The 21690-nt window shown below is 36.3% G+C and overlaps 2 protein-coding genes across 4 annotated transcripts in view; one reads left to right on the top strand and one right to left on the bottom strand.

Moving 5' to 3' along the window:
* The window catches only part of LOC111513229 (uncharacterized), a 241047-nt gene that overhangs the window by 169676 nt on the left and 49681 nt on the right, over nt 1-21690 (bottom strand). The gene's annotated exons all lie outside the window — the stretch shown is intronic.
* Nucleotides 7212-9091, top strand: LOC141483718 (uncharacterized). The gene is made up of 2 exons (XM_074178520.1): nt 7212-7658; nt 7721-9091. The coding sequence occupies exon 2, from the start codon at nt 7804-7806 to the stop codon at nt 8938-8940; it is 1137 nt and encodes a 378-aa protein (XP_074034621.1). The 5' UTR covers nt 7212-7658; nt 7721-7803; the 3' UTR covers nt 8941-9091.

Below are 21690 nucleotides of genomic sequence, written 5' to 3'. Positions count from 1 at the left end.
TTGGGCCACCCCATTTTTGAATTTTTAAATACGGACCTGTATTTTTGTTGTAGTTTTTGTATCGTCGACTTTCACTCCATACTGAGAAATTAAATTCAATTTTATATATCGGGATATTTCGGTAATATTTGATTATAATTATGTGAATTATTCCCTTTTAAATTACGGCCCTGGAAATTGGATGACTGAGTTGAATAAAAACACTATAGTGACTTTCACGTCTCCCTATGTACCGTAAAGTTTTTCAATAGTTTTTTTTCATTTTTAGGTACCTATTCATATTTTTTCCATTGCTCTGAGCGTTTTCTACAATGTACTTTGAATAAGAATACCTACATCAAAAATATATTATATGTGTTTTTATGAGCAGAAAAAAAATGATAGCAATAATAACATCCGAAACGAACACAATAATAGTAATGAAAATTGAAATGAAGTAATTTATTTACACAGAAAAATGAATGGCACCATAAATGTTCGAATTGGAGTCTATCCATTTCGAGACATTTTTGAACTCGGTTTTTCATATTATTTATTGCCCTTGATATACTTATTTGCTGCATTGTTGCGAAATCATTCAAAATCCTCAATCTGGAGCCTTCCACATTTTCTATCTTTCTACCAGCGTAAATCCTATTTTCAATGTCCCCCATAGAAAATAGTCCAAAATAGTAAGATCTGGTGATCTTGCAGGCCATCTTATTGGCCCATTATTTGTCCCGAAATGGAAGGACTCCAATTACTTCATTTCAATTTTCATTACAATTATAGTGTTCGTTTTGGATGTTATTATTGTTATCATTTCCTTTCTGCTCGTAAAAACACATATGATATATTTTTGTTGTAGATATGTTTCAGATAATCATAAAATATTTTCTTATTCGAAGTTAATTGTATATCGTTTACGAGATCCCCATGTACAGAAACGAATTTGAATAGACCTGTATCAAAAAAACCTTGTATTATAATTTATAATGAACTGAACACATAATATTTTGAGAAGTCTTATGCTTTGATACAATATAACAAACAAATGTTTCCGAAAAGCTTTCTGTTATTTAGCTCCATGGTAATGTAAGAACCTGTATACTTTGGAGCTTCTTGACTAATTTATTTAGTCACATTGATGTGGTTGATTATTGATGATTTACACCAAATTTACAGTATCGTAGAAAAGGTGAAAGATATTTTCTGTCATTCAAACAACGGATATTCAATTTATATTTCCAGTATTGACTTGTCTTGCAAGAATGACAAGTTTTTGATTGCAGGAGTATGGAGGTCATTTTTTGCTAGGTTAACAGAACTTTGCCTGAAAAGGTTTTCCCAACGATGTACATTTCTCCAAAGATGTCATCTAGACTTACGCGGAGTACAGAAAGAATTATAGAATATGTTTTCTCATCGAGTTAAGAAGAAAAAAAATGTTTCCAAAATGATAGTGTTTCTGCAGAATTTTCCATATTCTTTGCACTATTATAACTGCAAATTTAATGAGCACGTTTCAACACGCTCGTAAAAACTACATACCTACTCGTACTATAAAAACTTATCAATTGCATTGTTTTCGTTATTTCCACTTTTGGTGTATCGATGGAAAATGAAAACAACTATTTAGATAACTTTTTTCCATTCATAATATGGTCAAACCGAATTGAACGTATATAGTTTTTGATACGATGAATTAAGAAAAAAATTATTTCGAAGTAAATTCATGCGGCTGCTTTGTTAATACTTTTAGATTATTCTTAACACTGGAAAATACAGAACTAGCATTCTTCATAGCTGGCCTAATAACGTGCTTGTAAAGCCGGAATTAAGCCGGAATTATATTATTGTTTGTTTGAAGGTGATTGACAATGTTTCGTGATGAATTTCACTAGTTCGGACTTCCATTGTCTACTATATAAAATGATTTGAAATCCCTGAAACAAGTAAAAAAGAATAATTAAAAAAGAATAGTTGAAAATAACAATTATATTAAGCAACAATAAACCTGAAATGAAATGATAGTGAAGTAACCTACAAGTAAAAATATAATAATTGAATAAATAAAAATTAAAGGAATGCAAAAAGAAAATAATAAAAAATAAAAAGTGTAGAGATTCCAAGTCACGTTAGTTCACGACGTTTCGATTGTTGGTATCTACAATCGTCTTCGGGTGATGACTGGACTGATTCCTCCGAGAGATGACTATTTTATAGGTCGTTGAAATACTTTCACTTTCTCTACTTTCTATTTTCCGCTTCACTGATTCCGTGAGAGATGACCGATTTGGCGGGAGTTGGTCATTTTCCGTTTGTTGATGGGTTTCCATATGTTTCGTATATCTACGCTGGCCTGGCTGAATACGTTGTTGGACAACATGTATGCGGCTTCCTTAAATTTTCTCCTGAACCAATGTTCCTCTCTGTGCAAGATCTCAGCTTGGGACCACTCGATGTTGTGTTGATGGGTCCAAACATGGTCTGCTATTCCTGATTTGCTGGTTTCTCCTCGCTGTGTGTGCTTCTTGTGCTCGGCAATGCGAACATTCAATGGCCTCTTAGTTTCACCAATATAGGATTTTCCGCACTCACAGGGTATCCGGTAAATGCAATTCTTGGAATCGCAGTCCGCGTTTGGGGGCCTGGTTTTCGTGAGGCTGCTACGGATATGTGTTACCTGATCTGAAACAGGTTCTAATGTTGTACTTGGAACCAATTCTTCTTATCCTCTCCGATAATCCTCTGATGTAGGGAAGTGCAAGCACTGGTTGTGACGGCTTCTCTTCCTTGCGAGGCTCCTGCTGTCTTTTAGCCAAAGTCTTTTCTACCATCGCTTTGGAGTATCCATTCCGCTGAAGATCGTTTTTGATGATGTCTAGTTCCTTCTCGAGACCTTCCTTTGTATTACAGAGCCCAAAAGCACGGTCTAATAGAGTCTTGATGATTCCTGTTTTTGTCGATTGATGGTGGTTGGATTCGTGGTTCAGATACTGTCCCGTATGAGTGGGTTTTCGGTATACATACGGTATCATACGGGACAGTATCTGAACCACGAATCCAACCACCATCAATCAACAAAAACAGGAATCATCAAGACTCTATTAGACCGTGCTTTTGGGCTCTGTAATACAAAGGAAGGTCTCGAGAAGGAACTAGACATCATCAAAAACGATCTTCAGCGGAATGGATACTCCAAAGCGATGGTAGAAAAGACTTTGGCTAAAAGACAGCAGGAGCCTCGCAAGGAAGAGAAGCCGTCACAACCAGTGCTTGCACTTCCCTACATCAGAGGATTATCGGAGAGGATAAGAAGAATTGGTTCCAAGTACAACATTAGAACCTGTTTCAGATCCGGTAACACTATCCGTAGCAGCCTCACGAAAACCAGGCCCCCAAACGCGGACTGCGATTCCAAGAATTGCATTTACCGGATACCCTGTGAGTGCGGAAAATCCTATATTGGTGAAACTAAGAGGCCATTGAATGTTCGCATTGCCGAGCACAAGAAGCACACACAGCGAGGAGAAACCAGCAAATCAGGAATAGCAGACCATGTTTGGACCCATCAACACAACATCGAGTGGTCCCAAGCTGAGATCTTGCACAGAGAGGAACATTGGTTCAGGAGAAAATTTAAGGAAGCCGCATACATGTTGTCCAACAACGTATTCAGCCAGGCCAGCGTAGATATACGAAACATATGGAAACCCATCATCAAACGGAAAATGACCAACTCCCGCCAAATCGGTCATCTCTCACGGAATCAGTGAAGCGGAAAATAGAAAGTAGAGAAAGTGAAAGTATTTCAACGACCTATAAAATAGTCATCTCTCGGAGGAATCAGTCCAGTCATCACCCGAAGACGATTGTAGATACCAACAATCGAAACGTCGTGAACTAACGTGACTTGGAATCTCTACACTTTTTATTTTTTATTATTTTCTTTTTGCATTCCTTTAATTTTTATTTATTCAATTATTATATTTTTACTTGTAGGTTCCTTCACTATCATTTCATTTCAGGTTTACTGTTGCTTAATATAATTGTTATTTTCAACTATTCTTTTTTAATCATTCTTTTTTACTTGTTTCAGGGATTTCAAATCATTTTATATAGTGGACAATGGAAGTCCGAACTAGTGAAATTCATTATATTATTGTGTCGTGGTGTATCGTGACGCGCCACAAGTATATCGTATCCATACATTTATTATGTTTAGAATTATATAGTCCGGAATCCCTCGCCCTTTTTCGTAATTTATTACTAACAAGCTGATTTTCCGTGACTAGCTTCATTTTGACGAGACACCCAGTATTTGCCAGTACGAAAAATCCATAAGTGGTAGCTAACAGGGGTAATAAAAACGTAATTTGTTGACATGGCGGTTGTCAAAAATTTATTACTAACTGACTTTTTTTTTCATATAATTCTGAAAATGATATCTGAATTACCCAAAAAAATATTTGTCCTACAAAATGCTCGATTTGATCAAAGAGGTCCCCCATTTGCAACATGTACTATTTACAAAAACATGAAATATAATTACTAACCAGCTGAATTTTATTTGGTCAGTTAATTGATACTTATATAATTTAACACTCACATTGTCATACAAATTGCGTGATATGTTTTTCTGGTCAGACACTTCAAAATTGTCAATACCACAAGACCATTTTTTACTAGTAACCGTAGGACAAAGGTATCACGTGATAGATTAATGTGTTTTTGGTCCAAATAAAACAATGTCCTACGAGAAAACAGGTATATATCCCTAGTTCTACATTAATAGTTATTTTCGTTTTCCTGTGTGAAACATAAAGTAAATTGAAAATGTATTTTTTGAAATATATCAACTTTATTATCTAGAATACATGAAAAAATAATTGACACATAAAAAAAGGAAAATTTTTTTTTCATCTGACTCATCAGACAAATATTCATCATTGTCGCTGCTAGCATCACTCTCATCTTCATCAGTATCTTCTTCATTTTGTTCGTCTGTGATATCTAAATCTGTAATGAATGAATCAATTAATGAGTCGCCGAATAATAAAAAAATAAATTTCAATAATAATTATAGTTTACCTGGCAATTCATATCCTACATTTTTTTTATTACTTCTTCATTTCCATTTTTTGATTTATAGCCTTTTTCAAATAGCGTATACCGTCCTCTATCGATATCATTTTTTGTCTTTAAGAAAATGATGAATGAAGTATGTACACAAAAATTGCGGAATTAAAAAAAATTTGGATAATTTTCAACAGACTGTTACACAAAAAGAGATCGTCATCCAGTAAAAAAACAACAAATTGTAGTCTCAAGTGTCTAGTTTTCGGATGCAACCAAAAAAAATTATTATCATTTACGGTTTCGAAGTAATTCAGAGAGAACTACAAAAATAAAAAAAAAATCACAAATTTAGCTTCTCTTAAAAATGGTCCACGGATATGAATTTTTTTTTCGCAATTTCACCGCATTGATTTTTCAGAAAATTTAATACCATTGAATTTGCGTTTTTGGAAAATTGTGTACGATAATTTGCCACGGAGATAACGTCCATCAAAGAAAAAAAGTCATTTTGAGCTTGGACAATTTTTAAAAAAAACATATTAAATGGTATTAAATTTTATAAGAAAGCAATGAGGTGAGATTTTGAAAAAAAAAAACAAATTTGAGATCCGTGGACGTTTTTGAGAGAAGCTTATTTTGTGAATTTTTTTTCTTTTTATAGTTCTTTCTGAATTACTTCGAAACCGTGGAAGATAAAAATTTTTCATGATAACATCCAAAAACTACACACTTGGACAACAATTTTCCTTTTTTTACTCTACGACAATACTTTTACTGTATTAAATATATATCCATCATACTCCAAATTTTTTAGAAAAATATGTAAAGTATAATGCACTCCATAAAATGATTGTTTAAAAAATATAGCAATAATTTAATCATGGAAATGCTCGAATGTTTTTTACATAATTACGTGAAAATTTTCACTTAATAAATTATTTTCATATATTTTAAAAATGAAATGAAAAAATATTCAATCGACTTACCTTTCATAACACAAATATTTTGATTTCACTCTAAATTCTTTATAGCAAGAGGAATAATACCCGATTTTGTCGTCATTCCAATTTTCCGGTAGTTCGATATTACGATATTTGTGTTCATGATGCTTTCCAGCAAATAGAAAAGTTCGACAAGAATATCTTCAGTGAATTTCTTGATTTCTTTGCGTTTCTCTCGAAAGCGAGGGTTGTGAAATGTAGAGAATAAATCGATTTTTATATTTATGAATTTCGAATTCCATTGGAGGATCGGCAAAACGTACCACGCAATTTGTAGGACAACGTGGGTGTTAAATTATATAATTATTAACTACCTGACCAAATAAAATTCAGCTGGTTAGTAACTATTTTTCATGACCTCGTTAATAATACATGTTGGAAAGGGGGGACCTCTTCGATAAAATCTGGAATTTTTTAGGACAAATGATTTTTCGGCTAATATAAATAATTATTTTGCGAATTAAAAAAAAAGTTAGTAATACATGTTTTATTATCGTCAAACCAACATAGTATATACCTGCTCCTCCTCTTAGTTACCACAATCGAGCATTTTCGTGAAGGAAACTGTTGAGCGTCTCATTGAAACGAAGCTATTCACGAAAACTCAACTTGATAGTAATTATTTTTACATCTGGTATTTGTACTACAACTTTGGAGTGTCGGACCAGAAAAACGTACCACGCAATTTGTAGGACAATGTGGGTGTTGAATTATATAAATATTAACTAACTGATCAAATAAAATTTAGCTGGTTAGTAATTATATTTCATGTCTTTGTAAATAGTACATGTTGCAAAAGGGAGATTTCTTTGATCAAATCGAGCATTTTGGAGAACAACTATTTTTTCGGCTAATTCAAATAATTATTTTCAGAATTATATGAAAAAAAACCAGTTAGTAATTAATTTTTGACAACCGCCAAATCAACAAATTACATTCTTGTTAACCCTGTTAGCTACCACTTACGAAATTTTTGTACTGACAAATATTGGGCGTCTTGTCAAAATGAAGCTACTCACGGAAAATTAGCTTGTTAGTAATAAATAACGAAAAAGGTCGAGGGATCCCGGACTAATAGTACTAAAGTGCAGTGTGTCGGAACGTGATCTGTCGATTCCCGATCGGCGTCAGAACGATGGTGGGGTTATGACGCGAGTTACAGTTCGATAACCTCTTACATCAGCAGGATATTGTTCGATGACCCGAAGACGACATCAATTATTTTGCTGATATCTGCAAAGTCGGCAATAATTTATGTATAAATAGGTTCAATTGATTTGTAATAGCCAGTACTTATATTTCATAGTTATTAGTTGTTACTCTGTTCAAATAAAAAGTTTTTAAAAACCCTTTTGTGTGAACGAGAAATATAATTGGCGCAGTCGCTAGGATAGTGGAAGAGTCCTTAGAAGATCCTCGTCGTTCTCAAACGTTTATCCACTATTCTCCCGAACCAAGTTCCACCGAGAAGCAAGTACTCCAGGAAGAATTCCGGCCGTAGACAAGAATACCTCTTCACTATCGTCCGTCAAGGAATATCTACATAGAAATAAGTTTTTGGTGACAGAATATGCAACGAGCCATCATCGTCATCCTGTAAGCATAAATGAACTCAACTTCATCAATTGCAAATACTATTTTACGTCCCCCTACCTTAGTTTTACCAAATTCACCTTCAAGTATCAATTCTCGCCCATCCATTATTCCTCAAACAATTGACCAACCTTTAAATCCCATCAACATGGCAAAACAATTCGACCTGAAGAATTTTTGGATTGTACCCGAATACGATGGAAGCCCAAATGAGTTATACCAGTTCATCAACGTATCAACAATGATTCTGAACGAATATTGGAATACTGAAGACCCCGGTTGTTTTCAAAACCATATATTGATACAAGGACTACTCAACAAGCTACGAGGCAGAGCCAAAGACGTCATCTCAGTCTATGGATGTAGTGACTGGAACAGCATCAAAAGAACTCTAATCCAAAACTTCGCCGACCAACGGAATGAAAATTCCTTAACAAGAGATTTGGTAAACCTGAGACAAGACCAGAACGAAACACCACAACGTTTTTACGAAAAAGTCATGGGACTTTTAAACACAATATCAAACTATATCGAATTACACACCGCCGATGATACGATAAAGATCAGCAAGAAAAGTTTTTTCCAACAACAAGCTCTAACAACATTCCTAGCCGGACTACAAGAGCCCATGGGATCCACCATAAGAGCAATGAAACCAATAGACTTGGCAACAGCAATGCAGTACATCCAAGAAGAAAACAATATTCGTTATCTACAAAGGACATTTGGACCCCCACAAGTCCCCAAGAAACCACTCCAGACCCAGCAAAAAACTGCAAATCACCAATATGCCCAACAATCAATACCACAGCGGATGTACCAACCCATGCAACACTTTCAACGACCCGGACAACAACAACCTCATCAGGCAATGGGACTCCAACCACAATTTCAACAACCGACCTTCAGACCACATTGGCAGCCAAATACTCAACAGAGACAGATGTGGCCTTCAGTCCAACCACCACGTTTTGGACAGAATCAACCAAACAGGCAGAACGGACAAGAACCAACACCAATGAGCATCAGTACCAGAAATACTTATGGAGCACCAACGAGGAGCATGAGAACCCAACCTCAGGCAAGACCAAATTTCAATCCAGCTCCCATGTTCAACATTGAGCAACATGACGAAGACTTTGCATATGAAGCGAACCCCTATTACATTGAAGAAACCTGCTCTTATCCCAATCAAGAACCGACTGAAGAATTCCAGGTTCAAGAAGACCAACAGGAACCAGATGTAAATTTTCCATTGGATCCAGGACAAAACCAAGAAACATAGTGGAACTGCATACATTCGACGATAAGAGAGAACTTCCTTATATAACCATTGCAAATCCTCCCCTCAAACTCCTCATTGACACCGGATCAACAAAATCCTTTCTCAATCCTGAATTAGCTTTCCAATATTACAAGGATTGCATCAAAAAAGATCCCTTCGTCGTCACTTCCATTTTCCAAAACTATTCTCAAGATTACAGTGCAGAAATCCCCATATTTCCTGAGTTTAACTCAAACGGCATTCTGAAATTCTACCTCTTCAAATTCCACAAAACTTTTGATGGCCTCATTGGACTCGACAACCTGAAATTTCTCAAAGCTGAACTGAATTTTCCTGAATCCTCCCTTTCAACCGAATACTCCTCTCTCCCAATCCAGTACTACGAAACCAATAAGACACAGTTCTACTCTATTCAATTGGAGCCAGACAGCGTGACCCAAGTACGACTACCGGTGAAGGAAAAGAATGGAACTATCATGATACCAAGACAGAAACTGCAAGGCGCTTACATCCGTGAAGCTCTCACTGATGCCCGTGATCATCTAGCCTGGACGGAAATTGTCAACTTCAGTCCAGATAAACTCCAAATCGTTCTAGCCGAACCAGTATGCAGCAGCCCAATAAATCTTCAAGAGCATCATATCTATTCTGCTGACATAATCCCATCAGGAAACAGAGACCCAATCAACAACATAGATGATCTAATCAGAACAGACCACCTGAATCCAGAAGAGGAGATGCATATCAGAAAATTATGCAGAAGATATGCTGATATTTTTCACCATCCAGATTCCTCACTCACATTCACCAATCAGGTCAAACACCATATAAAAACCAGAGACGAAATCCCAGTCTACACAAAATCATACCGATATCCGTATGTACACAAGGAAGGAGTCAAGAAGCAAATAACTTCGTTATTGGACCAAGGAATCATCAGACCTAGCCAATCTCCCTGGTCCTCACCAATTTGGGTCGTTCCAAAAAAACTGGACGCCTCTGGAAAAGCAAAATGGCGTATCGTTGTGGATTTCCGCAAAGTCAACGAGAAGACAATCGACGACCGCTACCCTATTCCGAACATTTCTGACATCCTCGACAAACTGGGAAGGTGTCAATATTTCACTACCCTGGATTTGGCAAGCGGATTTCACCAAATAGAGATGGCAGAGGAGGACATCCCTAAGACCGCATTCAACGTCGAAAACGGACACTATGAGTACCTGCGTATGCCGTTTGGACTGAAAAATGCTCCAGCGACCTTTCAAAGGGTTATGGACAATGTCCTAAAGGGTCTACAAGGGACTATCTGCTTGGTTTATATGGATGACATAATCATCTCCTCTACATCTCTGCAGGAGCATATGGTCAACCTCACAAAAGTTTTCCAACGTTTACGAGAAACTGGTTTCAAAATACAAGTAGACAAGTGCGAATTCCTGAAAAAAGAAGTCAGCTTTCTAGGACACATCGTCACTCCAAATGGGATAAAACCAAACCCAGCAAAAGTCAAAGCAATCATGGACTATCCTGTACCTCGAACTGTCAAAGAGATCAGAGGATTCCTAGGACTCCTAGGGTACTACAGGAAGTTCATCAAGGACTTCGCCAAGACTACCAAACCGTTAACCTCCTGTCTCAAGAAAGATGCCCATATAGAGCATACGCCAGAATTTCTAAAATGTGTTCAAACTTGTAAAAACCTGCTTACCAATGAACCACTACTACAGTATCCGGACTTCACAAAGCCCTTTAATCTGACCACAGATGCCAGCAATTTCGCCATAGGAGCCGTTCTGTCCCAAGGACCCATAGGAAAAGACAAGCCAATAGCCTATGCATCCAGGACCCTGAACGAAACTGAAATGAAGTACTCTACCATCGAAAAGGAAATGCTAGCAATAGTTTGGGCCACCAAATATTTCCGACCGTATCTTTTCGGCAGAAAATTCAAAATTCTGTCAGATCACCGTCCCCTCCAGTGGCTCTTCTCCTTGAAGGATCCAAACTCAAAACTGGTCCGATGGCGCCTGAAGCTAGAAGAGTATGACTACGAAGTGGTCTACAAAAAAGGCACAAGCAATACCAACGCCGATGCGCTCTCCAGAATAGAGATACATACAAAGGAGCTCCATGAAGCAAACTACGACGACGACAAGGCATCTCTATTCAACCATCCTCCATCAGAAGTTCCTGAGTCTGCAGATGACATCATCAACGATCTGTTTAAAGATTGCTTTCATCACCATTTTCCTGAAGATAAGGACCCCATACTGCAAGAACAAAAAATTCAGAATGAACCCCCAACCGAAGGAGACAAGGAATGCGTGAACCTGAACCCGGAAATTACCCCAGACGAAGATACTAGTGGCATCACCAACCATACAGCCAGAGAAAGTCCAATATTAGAAATACCAATATCAGAGAAACCTCTCAATGTCTTCAATAACCAAGTCATCTTCAAACAAGTAAGCTATAACCCAGCAAGAACGGTGATAGAAGAAATATTCCCGAATAAAAGAAGATACTATGCTCAATTGGGAAACGACAATATGGACGAAAATGTTTTTAACTTTTTCAAAGAATATATCAGCCCGGGAAAGAAATACGCTTTGATGTTCGAAGATGAAGAACTCTACCCTAGCATGTGCAGAATCTTGAGAGAGACATTCAAGAATTCCTCTTTCGATCTCATAAAGTGCAACCGCCTTTTGGAAGATGTCAGTTGCTCAGCTAGACAAAAAGAAATAATCAAGCAGCATCATGAAGGAAAAACAAACCATAGAGGAATCACCGAAACGGAAACTCGGATCAAAAGATTGTATTATTGGCCCAATATAAAAAAGGATATCGAAGAAGCTATCAACTTATGCGAAACTTGTCAAATCAACAAGTATGATCGAAGACCAGAGAAGCCAAAGTTCATGCTGACACCTACCCCAACGAAGCCTCTTGAAATAATACACATGGATACCTTTCAGGCTAGTGAACAAAAATTCCTGACGATTGTGGATGCATTTTCAAAATATGGCCAGGCATATCCAATAGAGGGATGTAATGCTATCAACACTCTCAATGCTCTCTTAGTATTCATCAACCATCATGGAATACCACATATGATCGTCACTGATAATGGAACGGAATTCAAAAATGGACTGATCCAAGAATTTGTTGACACACATAAAGTCAACATTCACTATACCACTCCAGAAAACCCTCAGTCAAACGGGATAGTCGAAAGATTCCATTCCACATTGATCGAGCACTTGAGAATATTGAGAGATACGCATAAGAAAAGAGACATCAAAGAACAGATGCTCTATGCCATCCTAGGATACAACAACTCTATCCATTCAGCAACAAGACAGAAACCTATGGATATTCTGAACGGACATCTCAATAGTCAAGACCCATTCGATATCGACATAAGACGAGCCTTGATTAACAACTACGTCCAACAACACAGGGAAAAAACGAAGGAAATATATAGGAAAATCAACGAAGATTTACAGAAACAGAAAACAAATATCATAGAGAAGAGAAACAAGAAAAGAGAAACTCCTATTACCTACAAACCCTGCACCAAGGTGTACACAAGAAAAACAGTGAAAAGAAACAAACTGCTACCACCCTTCCTCCCAAAATCCATCCAAAAAGACCAAACAGTAACTGTCGAGACAGAAAATGCAAACGTCCATAAGAAAAATATAAGACATTTGCCTAATAAGATTACTAAATTCTTCGTCCCTTTACAGTCTTCATCTGACGAGAGGACAGGAGATCGAAATCCAGAACCTCAAGACAAATCCAGGACTACTTCCCCTCAAGATGTGACAAGCAAAGATCAAGACTAGTACCCACGACTTCATCCACTACTATGATCTTCAACCCATCCACGAAGAGATATTCGCTATAGAATCCCAATATGATGCCGTCTCCACAGCAATTCGTAACGGACTAAGTGACCCTTATTTCTTCAACTTGCAAAATTTCGATCAAGGACTGAAGTACCAACTGAAAACTGCCAAGGAAAAGCTACAGACTCTTTATCCTCTCAGTAGACCCAAAAGAGGACTCATAGATGGCTTAGGAAGTGTGATCAAAGCAATTTCTGGAAACTTGGACCAAGAAGATGCAAGGAAATATGAGAATGCTATTGCTTCCCTAGAAAACAACCAAAGGAACATAATAAGTCATGTGAACCAACACATCAGTTTAAACACAAGAATAATGGAAAGCTACAATGAAACCATCTCTCTATTAACACATAATCAAGATACCATCTCAATAGAAGTCAAGAGAATTGAAACCGATCTCAATAGACTCGTTTTTGACTTCAATCACTATCTGGAAACCAGAAACGTATTGGATCAAATCAACCTGATACTTCAAGTTATTTTACAAACACTGAATGACTTAGAAATGGCAGTATCCCTGGCAAGGATCAATACAGTCCATAACAGCGTCCTCAAAAGCGAAGATTTAAGTTGGATCGTAAGGACACTGCTCACCTACCACTCAGAAAACCAGTTACTCTATAACCAGGAGGACGACATCCATAAATACTACGACGTCATCAAAATAGACGCCTACCACACGGATCATAAAATCGTATTCATCCTTCATGTTCCCTTAATATTCCCTGATACATTCACCTACTTCCACTTATTTCCCATTCCTACACAAAATTCGACAATAATTATTCCACCAACTCCTTACCTAACAGTCAGTCCCTACCTCTACCAATACCTAAATTCACCTTGTGAACGAATTGGCCTGGATTACCTTTGCGAAGAAAATTTCCTCCAAGATACTGGCAGATCCCCTGACTGTGTTACCCAGATGTTGGAAATAACAGATGAAGAAGCAAAATGTGAACACGTTCCAGTTTCGATGAATGCAACACTGATTCTGGAAATGTCAGAAGCCCATTACATAGGAATATTTCCACAGGCCACGAAGATATCTACACATTGTTCCAGTACGAAAGTTATGGTTCTGGAAGGAGTGCATCTGATAAAACTTCCACCAGGTTGTGAATTCAAAACCAACAATGAAGCCTTCATAAACTCCAAAAGTGTCATATTAGACGAGCCCCTCACTTTACCAAATATCAAGACAGCTCACATCAATTCCTCGCTGAAATTCAAACCATTGAAATTAGATAAGATTCCCCTGGATAAACTACAACATCTGACCCTAGAAGAAGAGAAGTTACAACTCATCCCAGAAGAAACCAGACAATCTGATAATAGCCATTTCTGGATGACTCCCATTTACATTTCAATCACCATCTTCATTCTATACGTAATTTACAGATTGAAAAGGCAAACGAAGAAAGAACCATCCAATGATGATCCACCAGTTCCCGAACACGAAGCATCATCTTCAGTCTTGTTCGTCCCTTACAAGACTTCCCCAGGGGATGGAGAAGTTACAGTTCGATAACCTCTTACATCAGCAGGATATTGTTCGATGACCCGAAGACGACATCAATTATTTTGCTGATATCTGCAAAGTCGGCAATAATTTATGTATAAATAGGTTCAATTGATTTGTAATAGCCAGTACTTATATTTCATAGTTATTAGTTGTTACTCTGTTCAAATAAAAAGTTTTTAAAAACCCTTTTGTGTGAACGAGAAATATAATTCGCGACAGAACACTCCATATTAGTATGTGTCTAATCTGACGCGTTAACTAGCTAGAGAGTAGTCGTTTGCATTCATTTGTGCACAAGATGTTGGACGTGAAAGTTGCTATTGAGTTTTTATTTAACTTAGTTAACCAAATTTCCAGGGCCGTAATTTAAAAGGGAATAATTCATCCAATTATAATCAAATATTACCGAAACATCCCGAAATATAAAATAAAATTTAATTTCTCAGTAACATATTCATTCATATTCTGATAGCTCATATCAAGTGCCAATAGCAAAATGTGGACAGATTTTCAATATGTCTGCAAATAAAGAAGGTATCGTCCCCTTGTACAGAAACGAATTTGAATAGTAAACCTTGTATTATAATTTATAATGAACATAATATTTTGAGAAGTCTTATGCTTTGATACAATATAACAAACAAATGTTTTCGAAAAATTTTCTGTTAATAAGCTCCGTGGCTTTAATGTAAGAACCTATATATACTTTGGAGCTTCTTGACTAATTTATTTAGTCACATTGATGTGGTTGGTTATTGATGATTTACACCAAATTTACAGTATCGTAGAAAAGGTGAAAGATATTTTCTGTTATGCAAACAACGGTGCTTCACCGATGACGAATCATCAAGATGAATAAACCTCTGAAGAAGCCAGCCACTCGTGCTGGTGAAATGTTAGGATACACTTCCAAACTACGACGGCAATCAAACCCGAATGAAGATAGTAACACTGAAAATCACGGCCGCGAAAACCTTAACCAATTTATCAGGAAATGAAAATTAGCAACTGTTGATTTATACCAGTTTCAAAATTAACAATTGATATTGATTCCACGTAGTTTATATTCATCGAATCCTTATATAAACAGCAAGAATTTATTGAATTACCAATGGAGACTACGAAGCTGTAGAAGAAACACATTCTATATTTTTTATTCCACAGTGACACTCGACTCTTTTTGAGATCCCGCTTTCGATTTTTACTTTGTTCCCGAAATTTCGGATTATTTCAAGATCAAGCATTGTTTACTCCCACATAAAAGTTGAGAAGTAAAAAGTCAAGACATAAGAAAAATTGAGTAAGGCTCATCTATGGTTCTCAGGATAAAGATCTGAAGCTTTAGTCAGTAGTTAGGATTGATTTTTAAAACTTCGAAGTTCAACTGACTACACCTCGAATTCTACTTTTGAGAACTATTTCATTTGGAGAACTGCATTCTCGTGTGATGAACTTTCTGAGACAGGTTTTCCAAATGAATTCAATTCAGCACTTCAAATCTAACATACATATCCACACTGCTCATATATTGCTTCAATGCCTATACATCTGAATTTCACTAGTTCGGACTTCCATTGTCTATTATATAAAATGATTTGAAATCCCTGAAACAAGTAAAAAAGAATAATTAAAAAAAGAATAGTTGAAAATAACAATTATATTAAGCAACAATAAACCTGAAATGAAATGATAGTAAATTAACCTACAAGTAAAAATATAATAATTGAATAAATAAAAAATTAAAGGAATGCAAAAAGAAAATAATAAAAATAAAAAGTGTAGAGATTCCAAGTCACGTTAGTTCACGACGTTTCGATTGTTGGTATCTACAATCGTCTTCGGGTGATGACTGGTCATCACCCGAAGACGATTGTAGATACCAACAATCGAAACGTCGTGAACTAACGTGACTTGGAATCTCTACACTTTTTATTTTTATTATTTTCTTTTTGCATTCCTTTAATTTTTTATTTATTCAATTATTATATTTTTACTTGTAGGTTAATTTACTATCATTTCATTTCAGGTTTATTGTTGCTTAATATAATTGTTATTTTCAACTATTCTTTTTTTAATTATTCTTTTTTACTTGTTTCAGGGATTTCAAATCATTTTATATAATAGACAATGGAAGTCCGAACTAGTGAAATTCATCACGAAACATTGTCAATCACCTTCAAACAGCCTATACATCTCATCAAAAAATAACAGAACACTGGACATACTATGTTACCCCAACACTGGTCCTTCGCAGCAACTTTTGTATTAAGTAGTTAATCTTTATTTATTGCTTGGCCTAGTTTCCAAATTTCCTGTTTCGAAATTATTGCTTCAATATATCACTCGTATCTTGTAATAATCATATGTTTACGCGTGATATGTAAACCAATCGACAAAATTTTGTGACAAACACAGGTATACATTCATTTTGTGCAATATGAAGTAAAATTGTAATATTTTTATTACACAATAGAGGGGAACATTTTATTCATTCTTTCGACTATTAGGAAATAATATGATGGAATTGGCCGAAAATCCATAACTAACGTAAGGTGAAGTGGGGTAAGTGCGTAACGGGGGCAAGTGCGTTTACCGGCTATATTTATTATTATATGAATCAAATTACAGTTATTCACATGTAGAAAAAGAGAAACGGTTGCTGTTACCTCTTTAATATAGATAGCTCAGTGAAATGTCAAGAAGCTGTCTGTTTAACCAACCGACAGAAACAGGTGTCAGTTTGTCGTAAACAATCAAGTTGTCCGCGCTGTTTCAGTTATTTTATCAATTGGACAGTATTACATTGAAGGCTGTAAATTTTGGTAATTACATGAGAATATAGTTTGAATTATATTTCAGACATGAAAATATTTAGCTTTTTTCATAAGTTTACTCAAAAGTCAGTAATCTGCTCTTGCCCCGTTGATATTACCATCTGGGGCTTGTGCAGACCAACGTGGCGGGGAAACTGCATATCGGTCTGCTCTTGCCCCAGCTTCTTTTTTTGTTGAACTCATTTTGGTTTTACACTTACTTATTAATTCATTTGAATGACCATTGACATTTGGCGAAGAATTTTGATAGGGACTTTTGAATTTTTTTTTGTTTATCAACTTTATTTTGATTTTTTGTGATTTATTAATGTTTTTATTTTAGGGTTGCCATGGTCCGCAATCATGTTAGAAAAACCAACTAGGATGATAATTCGAGAGAATCGCTAGAAAAAGCTATTGAGGAGATTAATGGACCATATAATCAAAATCCTTTGGCCGAAGCAGCACAATTCCAATCCAAGACGAAAAACGACTTGCGGAGGGTCTACTGAAGTTGGAGAAATATGGATTTGGTTTGTTCAGAAAGAAATTTCTTCAGCTTGTTGGGTAGTTCGTTCAGTCAAACAAGATTAGGACTCCTTTCATGAACGGAACCCCCGGTGTTGGTTTCTTAAGTTCGCCAAAAGAAATAATTCGTCGATAAAAAAGCCACAAATCGTGAAGGTAGCCCGCAAAAGAAATTGTAATTCATTCATAATTGACACATATTTCACATTGTAGGAAAATACGATCATGGAGTTAGAGTTAGAAAACGAACCTAGTAGAATCTGGAACCTGGACGAAATAATTTTCAATGGTAAAAATAATTGGGACCAGTGGCAGTATGAGTACATACTTAGTTTATTTTGTTTTAGAGTTTTTTCCTTATACTTACTGCATAACAGTTTATTTATGAATACAAAAGAGCTTGCTTAAATATTCCACAATACACAGACGTTTCAATCAACCAAAACCTTGCTGAAAATTCCACCAAAAGATGTCTGTATTTTTCAAAGAAAACAACTCTGAAACCAACTGAATGCGGCGAAAAGCAGTTGAATATAGATTGGTTATGAATTATGCTTATGCTCCGTAGAAGTTTAAATAAGGTTTCATTATGTTTTTAACTAGCATGTACGCTCTTGCCTCGTTTTGACGGGGAAGTGCGGATTATAGACATGTAGTGAAATTTCCTGTTATTATGTGAGTATAAAAGTAAAAACGGGGACAGTGATAACAAATTTTCCGAAACAATACTTACATAATGCTTTGTTCACCAGTGATATAACGTACTCCTGTTACACATTGGAAATTTATAGGTTTAAAGTCTAAGTTTATAAACACCAATCTGCACTTACCCCACTCCACCTTATTCAAAAAACACTTTATTGTGAGATTTTCACTAAACAGTTTTACAAAAACGCAACACGTGTTTCGCTATACGATGGCTTCTTCGGGCGTGTCTTTACTAACTATATTCTACATATTCAATGCATTAACCTAATTTTACAATTTGAAGTACCTACATTTCAAGTACCTGAGTTTTACTTGGCTTTTCATGTGTACCTGAGTTTGTAATGAATTATATCACCTGATGTTATGTATTGAGTTTCAAACTTGTCTCTTCTAAATGTAACACATAGTATTCATGATTGAACTCATGTCCTTCTGCTAAAAGGTGGTTTGCAAATGTGGAATCGGTCTTTCTATTTACAAAACTATTTCTATATGCTCTTTAATTCTTTGGGAAAATATTCTTCTTGTATTAATTGTATATTAATACAATTTTGGGCAAGAGCCGCAAGTCAGACTATATACTCCTGATCTATCCGACACCGAAGCACGGGAAATATTATTGGAGAGGGTAAATCCAAATATGACGATGTCATATAACTGACGTTATCGCATCTTGAATTTGGGTAGACCTGGTCCATGGCATGCTTTTGTAGTTTTTTGTAAAGAATGGAGTCTATAATATCTATCTTATAACCTTTGTTGGAAATTACTCTCACACAGTAAAAAGTATTTCTTTCATAGATCATAGGTTGCTTTGAAAATGTTATCTCTATTGGAGAAATTATTACTTCATGCCAACAGCACCATGTTCCACAATTGTGTTTCCACAAGGGAAACACAATTTTTTTAACGAAGAGATCAAATTTCGTGGCCTTTTAACGACATCATTCGTATCAAAATCTACCGCCTAGCAATATCAACTTGATCTGAATACATATTGTTTGTTTGAATTCAAAACTGTATCCCTTCAAATTACTCAATTCGTTTATAACAAGAGTTTTCTGAATCTATATACATAACTACACACATCGGAAAAGTCTAGGGATATTTTTATAACATACTAAATATCATAAAAATAAATGCATGAGGTCGTTTAATTTCGATTAAATTGGTACACTCGACCACACTGTAGATTTCTATGGGTTGAACAAAGCCTGCAAAACGGTAACTAATCTTTTATCAAGTTTTTTACAAACTGTAGGTTTTCGTCTAAAATGAATAATCTGAAAGTGTAGAGTTTGTACATTCTATGCAGTTCTTGCTCAGCAATTAAACTGGAAATATTGTGCTTTGACATGGAACGCCATCACTTACCATTGGCTGAGATGAATAGAGCTGTAGGGCTTCTTCAAGGTGGCATGCGACAAAATGATGTAGCTTTTCGTTTGGGGGTCTCCCAAAGTGTTATCAGTCGATTGTGGCGGCGTTTCCGTGAAACTGGCAGTCCAGCCGAACAACATCCAGGGCGAAGACGCGCTACAACTGCAGTTCAAGACCGATTTTTGGTCTTAACCGCAAGAAGACAACCGACAATCGCAGCACTTGAGTTGGTTAACGTGTTGCAGCAGACGCACCAGGTAACCATTGGTCGTGATACTGTCAGAAATCGACTGCATGAAGCAGATCTCCACAACAGATGGCCACTTAGATGTCCACCTTTGTCGAGAGGCAATCGCGGTAGAAGATTAGAGTGGTGTCAAGAACATCCAAACTGGGATGCAAATGATTGGGCCACAGTTTTGTTTACAGACGAATCCAGATTTGGATTTCATCCAGATTCTCGTCGAGTAAGACTGTGGAGACGACCTGGAAATAATGAACGTTTGAGACACGTCCAGGAAGTCCACACATACAAAGGTGGTATAGTAATGCTATGGAGGGAATCATGATCGGCGGCAGAACCGATCTCATTTTTCCAAATCGCTCCCTCACAGCTCGACAGTACCTCGACACCATTCTTCTACCAATCGTCCGTCCGTTTGCTGGTGCTGTTGGTGAAAACTTCCACCTAATGCACGATAAGGCTCGTCCACATGTCGCGCGTCTAGTGACTGACTGGCTCACCAACGAAGGAGTTGATGTATTGCCATGGCCAGCACAATCACCGGACCTGAATCCCATCGAGCATGTATGGGACATGCTTCAACGAAGAATTACTCCGCATATGGGGAACATTCACACAACGTTTCAATTGAGAGAGCTTCAGATCGCTGAATGGGCAAATGTACCTCAACAAGACATTGACAATCTCATTTTGTCGATGCACGATAGATGTAGGGCCGTAATAAACCAGCGTGGAGGCCATACTTTGTACTGATTCCAATTTTTTTTGTATTATGATTTTTTTTCGGGGTGCCAAAGAAGAGCCATAGTTACTTAGTTTTGCTTATATGCGTACTCAGTATTTTTGACCATTTAATAAATTTTGTTGTAAGTTACATTCGTTTAATAATCACCCGTCAACTTTTTTTTCCCTAAAGCGATCTAAAAAAAAATTATTGCCATTTTTAAAAATATCCCTAGACTTTTCCGATGTATATATATATATATATATATATATATATATATATATATATATATATATATATATATATATATATATATATATATATATATATATATATATATCTGTTTAAATCTGTTTAAAATCTGTTTTTCCGTTAACCAGCTGTCGCACCCCTCAGAAGTCGAAACTTGTGCGAGCCAAGGATTAACGAGGTCTTACCTTTTAACGTGTGATTCCTAACACGGGTTGTCGGTAGCAAGTGAAGATCGATCGTTCAGACTAGGGCTTGAACCACCGACCAGCACGGCAGTCAATTCGAGTGAGTGAACAAAGCACCCACACCGAACCGCTTGGCTACCGACTGACCTAATATATATATATATATATATATATATATATATATATATATATATATATATATATATATATATATATATATATATATATAGCATCGAATGTGAAGAATTAGTTATTAAAACACGCCCGAGGAAGCCATTGTATGGCGAAACACGTGTTGCGTTTTTGTTGTAAAACTGTCTAGGGAAAATCACACAATAAAGTGTTTTAAGAATAGTTCACAAATACGATAGAAACAGTGTTTGGACATCGGAAATGTATTCAAACTTGTATCCCGGAAGACGACAACCACATCGAACTATGTTCAAGTTATTGAATAAAAATCTCACCGAGTTT

The sequence above is a fragment of the Leptinotarsa decemlineata genome, unplaced genomic scaffold (genome assembly GCF_025532065.1).
Source record: "Leptinotarsa decemlineata unplaced genomic scaffold, Ldec_3_MD MMD2_tig00003902_RagTag_RagTag, whole genome shotgun sequence".
NCBI classification, from domain to species: Eukaryota; Metazoa; Arthropoda; class Insecta; order Coleoptera; family Chrysomelidae; genus Leptinotarsa; species Leptinotarsa decemlineata.
The sequence above is the reverse complement of the archived record's forward strand: the minus strand, read 5'-3'. Positions and strand labels throughout refer to the sequence as shown.

Bases quoted from the DNA above. Each gene is read 5' to 3' on its own strand.
- LOC141483718 (XM_074178520.1), top strand. From the start codon at position 7,804: ATGGCAAAACAATTCGACCTGAAGAATTTTTGGATTGTACCCGAATAC.